The 9916-nt window shown below is 34.2% G+C and overlaps 1 protein-coding gene across 4 annotated transcripts; it reads left to right on the forward strand.

Annotated features, from left to right (window-relative positions):
• Window positions 1539-6424, forward strand: LOC107627794 (adenylyl-sulfate kinase, chloroplastic). 4 transcript variants are annotated; one of them, XM_016330621.2, is made up of 7 exons: window positions 1539-2049; window positions 2942-3082; window positions 4620-4769; window positions 4869-4987; window positions 5081-5165; window positions 5346-5392; window positions 6023-6424. In XM_016330621.2, the coding sequence occupies exons 1-7, from the start codon at window positions 1713-1715 to the stop codon at window positions 6122-6124; spliced, it is 981 nt and encodes a 326-aa protein (XP_016186107.1). In that variant the 5' UTR covers window positions 1539-1712; the 3' UTR covers window positions 6125-6424. The 4 variants fall into 4 exon arrangements, with proteins under 4 accessions (XP_016186107.1, XP_020975166.1, XP_016186116.1 ...); XM_021119507.1 differs by having other exon boundaries at window positions 1880-2049; window positions 2959-3082; XM_016330630.2 differs by lacking the exon at window positions 1539-2049 and adding an exon at window positions 2415-2664 and having other exon boundaries at window positions 2959-3082.

Here is a 9916-nt window from a genome sequence, read left to right on the forward strand (position 1 = left end):
GGGGGTGGTTTGAGAGAGAGAGAGAGAGAGAGAGAGAGAGAGAGAGAGAGAGAGAGAGTTAGAGAGAGAGGGAGTAGTTCAGAAATGAGGGGAAGATGGTTCACGATTCGAATTTAGGACAAGATTACCGGCGGATTTAATGCTTTGCGAATGATCAAAACGTAACGTTCCACTAATTTGGATTACCGTTGGATTTATCCACCGGTAATGATTGTGCCAAATTTTCTTTTTTTTTTTCTCCAATTATTTCTAACGAGTTTACCGTCGAAAAACCAAATCCGACAGTAATTTTTTTATCAGACAAATTTATTACCAAATCCGTGAGTAAATTCATCGGTAAATCCGCCGCTAATGTCTGACGTTAAATCTAATGGTATTCAATATTTTTCTTGTAATGCCACTACACTGCTATTCTCATTATTTAGTATCAAAGCAACAAGCTCTTAATATCATTTGATATTGACGAGCATAGAAATGTCACCTAACAAAATTCTACAATTGAAGTACTCTCCAAACAAATATAAACAATGTTTTGTTCAATTCAAGAAGCATATGATTTGGAGACGAATTTTCTTTAAGAAATGGAGTATGATATGAGCAAGGGATGTAAAATTAAAGAATAATTTGTATTATTTTTGTTAAATTCGTATAGTATATTTAGTTATATTTTAGAAGATTTTGGTGATCTTTTTTTGTTAGTTGTAGTATTTAAGAGTTTCTAAATTATTATAACGACTAGTGGGTCTTTAATTGTTATTTTAAATGTTTAGTGAGAGACTTTAATATTTAGTGGGCTGTGTAGAGACTCCATTTAGTTTTTTTTAAGAAATTTTAATGTTTGGTGTTATTTTTAATATAATGGAACAATAAACGTAACCAAGCAATAAATACTTAGCGAATTATTTAGTAAGCTTATTATCCACTTAGTACTATATAAAGAGACTCTACGAGGTATGTGAGATTATAAGATGATGAAACATGTTAAAATATACTTTTTGTCTCTAACGTCTATATTCTTTTTTACAACAAAAATTCAAAGAAAAAAAAAAAAACACTTAGTTCTGCTACGATACTCATCATAAATAAAATTCTGTATTTACACTTTTAAAAAAAAGTTGATAATTAAATTTTAAAATATAAATTCAAAATTAGATCCTATATAAATCAATCCAATCTAAATCACACTAGTTTAAATAAGATTAGACTAAATTTTCTTTTTCCAAATCTATACAGTAAAAATAAATTTTTTTTGAATCAAATCGGATTAAATTAGAAAATAAAATCAAAGCGATATAATCTATATTAAAATAAAGTATATCAATTTTATTTTTTAAATCAATCTAAACCATATGACAAATATCTACTTAGTTGTTTAACTACCTGATTTCATTGTTTATAATATAATGTAAACGAGATAAATATCATTCTTTAATTTTGCAAACAAAACAAAAATATATAATACATGGATGTAGAAAAAAGGGTATATTATCTGAAACCAAATTTGCTTAAGCATAATATAAATAGTACACATTGGATGTTAGCCATAACGAGAAAGTAGAAACCGTTACGGACACACACTGCAGTGCTAGTGCTCGGAGTTTCATACCGCACCAACTCCATTCCTTCTCACCAGTCACTTCTCTCTATCTCTCTCTCTCCAACAGAATTTTTTGTTTTTCCATCTAATCAATCAACCTTCTTCTCCGGCGGATATGAGCGTCGTAAGATCATCGCCACCGCCGTGCAGCTCCGCCGTTCTCTGCAACGTCGATTGCGAACCGTCAGCATCGCAGGCGGCGGAGAACCTACGATTTTCGAAGCTCTGTGGAATTAATGCCGCTCGATTGCACGGTTCTCAGAAGAGATTGGTCCTATGCGGTGGCCGGGCGAGATGGAACTCGTTGAAACCGATTAAAGCGAAAGACGATGACGACGCCGGAAGCGACTATAGTCGCAAATGCTCAGTGATGTCCAATGAAAATGTGAAGCAAATTAAGGCAATGGAGGATTCTGACTCGTCATGGAATGAAAACAGAGCTTCTTTTTCAGGTATTGTTTCTAATTTTTAACCCTTTTTTCTTTTATTTGAATAATATCAAGATCTAGAATGTGGATACCTTTTTCTCCTTTTTGTATCTGAAATTCGTTGGTTCAGATTCTTATTCTCCTTTTTTAATTTTGGTAAGTGTTGAGTTAGTTGCCGAATAGGTAGAGAACGATCTTCATTGTTATACCGTAGAAGAATCTTAATAGAATTGTTTTATTTTAATATCTTAATTAATTAGTAAAATTTTAAATAGTGCCATCTATGTGTAATTTCTAATTCTCCACATAAAATGGTTTACACAGTCAAAGCCATAATTATTAGTAGGAAAGAGATTCCTTTGTAGCATTCCAAATGTTCCATATCACATCACATATACGAGTCTATCTTAATAAGTTGGTATTGGGAAAATACAGAAACCTTAGCCATATAAACCGTGACATATGGCCAAGGATAAGGGTCTTTGCAACGCCTAAACAAGTCAGCTTAAAACCGATGCGTATGTTCACCACTAAGCCTCCATAGCCATAAAACAAAGTGCAGTACTGCAGTTTGAGTTGCCTTTGGGATCTGGTAAACATTAGCATCATAATCATAAATTTAAATTGGGAAGATGAATGGTACGTGTTGTCGTTGTAGAATTGTTTCTTCTTTATTGCTATTTATGTTTATTTTCCCCTTCCTTTTCTTCTTCATCTTTCATGCTTCAAGAAAAGCTTTTGCACATGATTTCTTTTTTTGTGAAATTCCTTTTTGAGTGAAGCCGAAAAAAAGCTCCTCCACTTCATGGAGTTTATAGTTTAAACATTCCAAAGAGTTGACTTTTTTTTTTTCTTTTCCATGTATTGTCTAGCTTAGAATTTAGACACCTTGATAATCTAATTGTAATTGAACCAGGTAAAAATCCCTGCCAGGTGTCAAATGTCGGAAATTCAACAAACATTTTGTGGCATGACTGTCCAATTCAGAAACGTGATAGACAGCAGCTGCTGCAGCAAAGAGGTTGTGTTATTTGGTTAACAGGTCTCAGCGGCTCAGGTTTGTGGAATTTTGGAAATCAACTATCTCCGAATGTCTCCTTTACTTCATTGATTGATCAAGTAGAAATAAGAGCACAACTATGTGTGCAACAATATGGTTCTTGGCTAAAATACCCAGGAGTCCAATGGTGATTTGAGTCGTAGCTTTGATTTCATGTGATATGTTTATTGGAAGTCTGAAGTAGTATTCATCTTCTATATCCTCCCTTTTGTCAGTTAATAACACATCATCTTGTTTTGATATGTATACCATTCTCTGATTCTTTTCTTGGGCTTTTCTTGGACCCACCTTTAACAACAGGTGATCCACCCTGGTTACTCTTCAACTTTAGTATTATAATATCACTTTGCTACTGCATTTGTTTTTCAATAAACTTTTCACCTTCCTGTTAAACAGTATGAAATATGAAATGGACAAGATTAATACTGAACCAGAAAAGGTGCAGCAAATCACAGAACACATCTGTTAACTCTACATAAGATGACTTATAACCACTATAGGATTTATTGGCTCTAAAAATCCCATTAGTTATACTGTTATAACAACCACTGTATAAAGTGATTTTTTTGCTTGTCTACCTTGTAATCAAGGTCTGTACTTTTGTGGTTCAGTCTTAGCTTTAGCCTTTAGCTTATCACTTGCTAGTGAAAGTAAGATTTGAATATTGTTTGACCCTAACTCTGCTAATTGCCTAAAGTCAAGGTGAATTTTTTGGCAAAGTTAACTTATGATGTGATAGATCTTTGTCAAATTATGCTTACTGTAATTCGGCCCTGATTTTCAACTTAACATATACAACTATCTGCAACTACACTACCTATGAGCAGCAGTTGTTAGTTTCTCCTGGTGATCTTATATCATAAGGGATGTTTTAATGTGTGCTCTATGTTGCTGGCACAGAACCTGTACCCTATCTTTTCTCTGTTTGGCATTTGGGGTAAATGCTGGGTGTGACCTAGATCCTTGTATCAATGCTATGATGCAATCATTGCTACAATATGGTGTTTTTTGTTACATGCTAGAGCTGAACTTTCAAATCATTAAGGAGATTTCTTTGACACATTTAGTTGGTTTCTATTTGGAGTAAAGCTCATAGCCTTTTCAATGGTGTTTCCCTAAATGATTTATTAAGGCATTGGATATATATATTTCATGTTGTTTCCCGGACCTTGTGTTTACGTGAGATGCTTGTACACTGGACTGTCCTTTTTTTGTTTTATGCTTCAGTCTTTTTTGTTCAGGAGGATTCTTTATCTTCTCTGCTCTTTGTACTTCATGCTGTTCATCATGATAAATTTCTTCTTCTGTATTGAAAAAGAAAAAAAATCCAAACAAGTTTGAAAATTGTAATGATTAAGATATCTTGAAAATACGTGCCTGATGCAACTGTAATGTCTCTTAAATATAATTCTACAGATGTACAAAATAAAAGTGATGTCTTAGTTTCTTCAGATATCATAATGTACCATTATCTTTCAAATTTCCATATAGCGATGTTCTCTTTCTCTGATTTATTAACTATAATTGATTTTAGGAAAAAGCACTCTTGCATGTGCATTGAGTAGAAGCCTGCACGCTCGAGGCAAACTAACTTATATCCTTGATGGTGACAATGTTCGACATGGTCTAAACCGTGATCTTAGTTTTAGGGCAGAAGATCGTTCAGAAAATATACGAAGGATTGGTGAGTTTCTACTTTCCGAAGTCTTCAAATGTTTTCCCCTATATCTTCCAGGTACGTTGTATATTATTAACAGTCAGACATCATATGATTTAACTTCAGGTGAGGTAGCAAAACTATTTGCTGATGCTGGTCTTATTTGCATCACGAGTTTAATTTCGCCCTACCAAAAGGATAGAGATGCATGCAGAGCACTAGTTCCAGAAGGTGATTTTATTGAGGTATATTCCTACTTGGTTAACAATAGGGTGCTGTATGATAATGGACCTAGACAAGTGTTTCTTCATAGCTAACATAATACTCGCATATTGTAGGTTTTCATAGATGTGCCTCTGCATGTGTGTGAAGCTAGGGACCCAAAGGGGCTCTATAAACTTGCTCGAGCTGGAAAGATTAAAGGTATGTAAGTCAAATTTTCAAGGTACTGCTTGCGATAAAATTTACTATTATGGTGTTCAATTCGTAGTGTGCAAAGCCTGTACCTCTGAATTTGCTATTTTCTCATTTCTGTTCATCATTGTGGTATGTCAGCCCTTCTAAATCCTAACAGGATTGAATTATTTATTTGGTCTTCTGCAGGTTTCACTGGTATTGACGATCCATATGAACCACCAAGTAGTTGTGAGGTATGTATTTCAGTATTTATGTGTAGTTATGTTGTGCTTATTGGTATCTTTGAAGGAGGAAAACACTAGCAAATAGATATTCTAGGACTGACCATTTTTACTTCTCTTTGCCTGGGGTCCAACTTTTAAGGGAAAAGCTGCTGTTAAATACCCTGCTTTTTATTCTGTTTAACTTTCTTCTCTAGGATGTTAAAATACTCCCTTCTTTTCTGTTTATCATTTGATTGTTTGCACTTGTCATTTTTATTTTAAGGACTTGTATTATGGATACTTAACTAATAACTAGTTAGCAGGTAGTGACTCGTGTAATTAAATCAGTTAATGATTTTCCCTTTTAGCATAGCAGTTTGTTACTCAGCTTTCTGTTAATTGTTAGTTAGCTGCTGCTAATTCACTTGTATATACCTCGATTGTAACTGCATTATTCAACGAGAATCGTCATTTCTCCATTTCTTCCACATTCTCAATATGGTATCAGAAGCAATGTCTCTTCTCACTTCTGCATCACTCTCTCCGTTCTTTGATTTTCTCGGGAAAATCTCTCATTTTCTTACTCTTTCTCGTTTCTTAAAGAATGGTCTTCCTGTCTCCACACTCTTTTTCTAATAACTTGGATTTCTAATCTTGCAGATTGTATTACAACAGCAGCAAGGAAATGGTTTTAAGTCTCCTTGCGAGATGGCAGAAATAGTGATATCATACTTGGAGGAAAAAGGATACCTTAGGGCCTAAACTTTACATTAAATGGGGCCTTTCTTTGATGTTTACTGTAGCCTGTAGGCTGTGTAGGTATATTGTGTGTAACATAGTCTTTTTGTTCTTCGAATTTTATCACCCGAAATGTTGCTTTCCAGCAGTGCAAGGAAATCATCGTTTCCTGCATGTGTATTGTTTGCTTCCATCTGGTTAGAACAAATAAGGTGAAACAGGATGGAAAATATAATAAGTTTCCTTGTTAGGGAGCTCAAGGAAAATGATATATCTTTCTTAACTACCTTCTTAAATATCCTCTGAAGTTTTGGATGCTTTTAATTATTCGAGTTTTTTACTTTGTTTTTAATTTAGAAGGATTCTTAGAGTGTTAGGTATGTTAATAGGAGGACTTATCAATACTGAAGAGTATAAATAATAGGTTAAATACCCTATCAATTTTTATAGTTTTGAATTAGATACTTGTTTTAAATTTTGTAATTAGTTAATAATTTGGCTGCAGTCAAGCAAAATCAATGTATAATGCCTGCAAGCCGCTAGAAGGGGCCTAAGTGAGAGTTTTTTATGTAATATATATGAGATCTAAGTGGGATTTGAATCTGATTATCGTTTATTGTTCTAACTGCCAACATATGTAATAGCGTTTGCAAAATATTTGCCATCATCATCTGCAATATAGCAAGTAGCAAGACCACCTGATAAGACCAGGAGTCCTTATCTTGACATTTTATATTACCATGTCTATTAAGAATGGCACATCTTTAATCTCAAAAGATAATAGTATAGTGCACAAAATTTACTACAAAGTGATTTCACTGAAGCAATATGTCAGTGTAAAGCATGATTAGATGATGACACACATACGGTCCAAGAGTCCACCAGGCACCGGGTAGCACTGTGGCAGGGTCTCACGTTTTCGACGCCCTGCCTTAGTCAACGCTCAAAACTGAACATGTTATATAAGACAACAAATTTGCCAGTTATTTTATTATTGTTTGGTTTGGATTTAGTATTGTATAACTTCGACGGTGAAGCTGTTAGTAGTTTTCTGCAGTCTTCACTTTATATCGTTTACCCGGTATAAGTCACACACCGCCCTAGCGAATGTGCTCATATTTAGGGATTTGAACTTCACGACCACCCTCTCCCTCTTCTCCATTGTTCAATTGAAGATATTATTTTTACGATCTTTGACTAATTAAAGTGCGAAAGCTCATATATATAAATCATAATATCTGCAGCTGTGCACAAATGTACTTGCCCAAAACAAGCCAAGGCCATGTTCGGTTAAGGCCCTTACCTAGTCACCTTAGAAACAAGGAAGCAAAGCGACTAGAATTGGTTATGCATGAGCTCTTAAGCATAGCTACACGGAACGCAATACATTCTAATACGAAAATAGATACAACGTATATAAAATATTTTACGTGCAAAATATATTCGGTAGATGATTACTATGCGGTACGCTCAAATTGATGCGCGTGTACATTAATTAGTGAATTCATTCATGTAACTATGCTCTTAGGCTCAATTTGCCAACAAAAACCGTCTTGGATTACTAAGTTAATGGCGATAACAAGATTCAATATTTCCCTTAAAGCACAAATAATAAAAAAAAGAAAGGAAAAATTTCAAAAAGAAAAGCTAACACTCTGAATGATTAAGAATGAAAACCTCGTAAGTTGATATATATACTAGCAGAAGATTAGTTATTACAAGTCACCAGATCAGAAAGAAGAAAAGGCCATAGCACCTCGTCTTAGTGTATGAATATGATGAATGGACAAAAAACAAACCACAAGCGTCGTGGTTACAGAAATTGCCGTAGAGGTGACAGCATGGAAAGTATGAGACAATCGGCGTTCTTGCAAAGCCCAAAGCGTCTTCACAAAATCCTCAACTCCTTCCACCACCATTGCCAACACATGCGCCATCTTTAATTTAGCGTATCTTTCTCGAGCAGCAATACACTAATAATAATGTTGCAATATAGTTCTGAGGAAAATGAACACAAAAACAATAATTAGGTAAGAGAAGCTGTTGTTGTTGTTGCTGCTGCTGCTTCCGCGATGTTTCCTAAGCTTTATCCTGTTCTGTGTGTTGTTTTGAAGGTTGGGAGTGCGTGAAGAGTGCAAAGTGGGGACGGAGAAAGCATACACGTATATCTGTACGTTTATATAAGCGAATGAATGAAGCAACCAATTATAATACAATTAAAAAAAGATAATTCTCCAATATCAAATTTTTATCCTATCTATTTTTTAGAAATAAAATTTTTTATGTTTATCTTTTTTTCAGGTTAGTTATGTTTATCTTTTTTTATTAGAATCATGTAAAGATTTTAGTTGTTTTAATTTATTTTAAAATTTAAAATTATAAATAGGTAGCATTGTTCTCTCATAAAATAATAACATATAATAAAAATTATTTTCTTTCACAATTTTATGTATAAAATATCATTTTTTGGTAAAAAAAATCTTTTTTTTTAATCCTTTTCACAATGAATAATCAATCTTTTAATTTAGGTCAGATCCAACCAATCCCTATTACATCTATCTAAGTAAAAATTTAACCTCAATTTTAGTTACTCCTGTTCAAACAGAAAACAACTACCATTCATGGAATAGATCATTTACTATGGCTATAATTTCCAAAAATAAATATAAATTTTTTTTATCGGCAGTTCCGTTTACGTTTCTTTTCGGGCAGCTCCGTATACGCCCTCTTTTTAGGCAGTTTCGTTTGCGTTTTTTTTTTTGCAGTTCCGTCTGCGCTTCCTTTCCGGCAGTTTTGTTTGCGCTCTTTTCCGGTAGTTCTGTCTTCGCCTCCTTTCCGGCAGTTCCGTCTGTGCCTCCTTTCGGCAGTTTTGTCTGTGCTTCTTTTTTTTCGACAGTTCTATCTGCGCTTCTTTTTTCGGTCTAGCAGTTCCTTCCGACAATTCCGTTTCCACCTCCTTCCAACAATTCTATCTGTGTTTCCTTCCTGGAATAGATCACTCTTATCGCGCTCTACATACTCTCTGAAGCTCTCTCTTATCGCGCTCTATGTGCTCTCTCACTCTTATCGCGCTCTACGCACTCTCTGAAAATCGCTGCTTGCTCTTTTTCCCTCCAGCACAACATCTCATTCCTCTCTTATCGCGCCCCTCTCTCTTATCGCGTTATACGCGCTCTCTCTCTTATTGCGCTCTACGCGTTCTTTCTCTTATCGCGCTCTACGCGCTCTTTGAAAATCAATCTTATCGCACTCTACGTACTCTTTGAAGATCGCTGCTTGCTCTTTCTCCCTCAAACACAACATCTCCTTCTATGTTTCTACATCACTGTGCCGCATGCATCTTTCTCAACCATTTCATCAGAACTATATCTAAGTTGTGGATTGTTGATATCTTTCATCCACCAGTTTATAGGAGCATATTAAATTCTTATTTTACTTTTATTTGCTATCTTATCTTTTTTTTTCTAGAAACAAAATTTGCTATGCTTATCTTTTTCTAGGTTAGCTATTAGGACGGATGTACTTGTGTTATTTAGGGGGCAAACGTCCCCACTACAATTGGAAATTTTTTTAGTAGTATATGATAATAATATTTATTTGCTTCTATTAAATTATTGAATTTGATCCCACATTATTTTTTTACTTAATTTTTAGTATTTCATAGCCAATTTAAAAATTTTATATTAGATGTTATTAGAATGATTAATTCTCAATTTAAATAAAATTTATATTTTTTTATTAGAAATCGACTCGAAAGAGTATTATTTATCTTTTTTTTATATTAGTTTTAATTTTTTTCTTAACAACTGCATGAAT

Source organism: Arachis ipaensis, chromosome B01, assembly GCF_000816755.2.
Source record: "Arachis ipaensis cultivar K30076 chromosome B01, Araip1.1, whole genome shotgun sequence".
NCBI lineage: Eukaryota > Viridiplantae > Streptophyta > Magnoliopsida > Fabales > Fabaceae > Arachis > Arachis ipaensis.

Bases quoted from the DNA above. Each gene is read 5' to 3' on its own strand.
- LOC107627794 (XM_016330621.2), top strand. From the start codon at position 1,713: ATGAGCGTCGTAAGATCATCGCCACCGCCGTGCAGCTCCGCCGTTCTC. The intron at 2,050-2,941 runs GTATTGTTTCTA...TAATTGAACCAG, and splicing joins AAACAGAGCTTCTTTTTCAG to GTAAAAATCCCTGCCAGGTG. The intron at 3,083-4,619 runs GTTTGTGGAATT...AATTGATTTTAG, and splicing joins AACAGGTCTCAGCGGCTCAG to GAAAAAGCACTCTTGCATGT.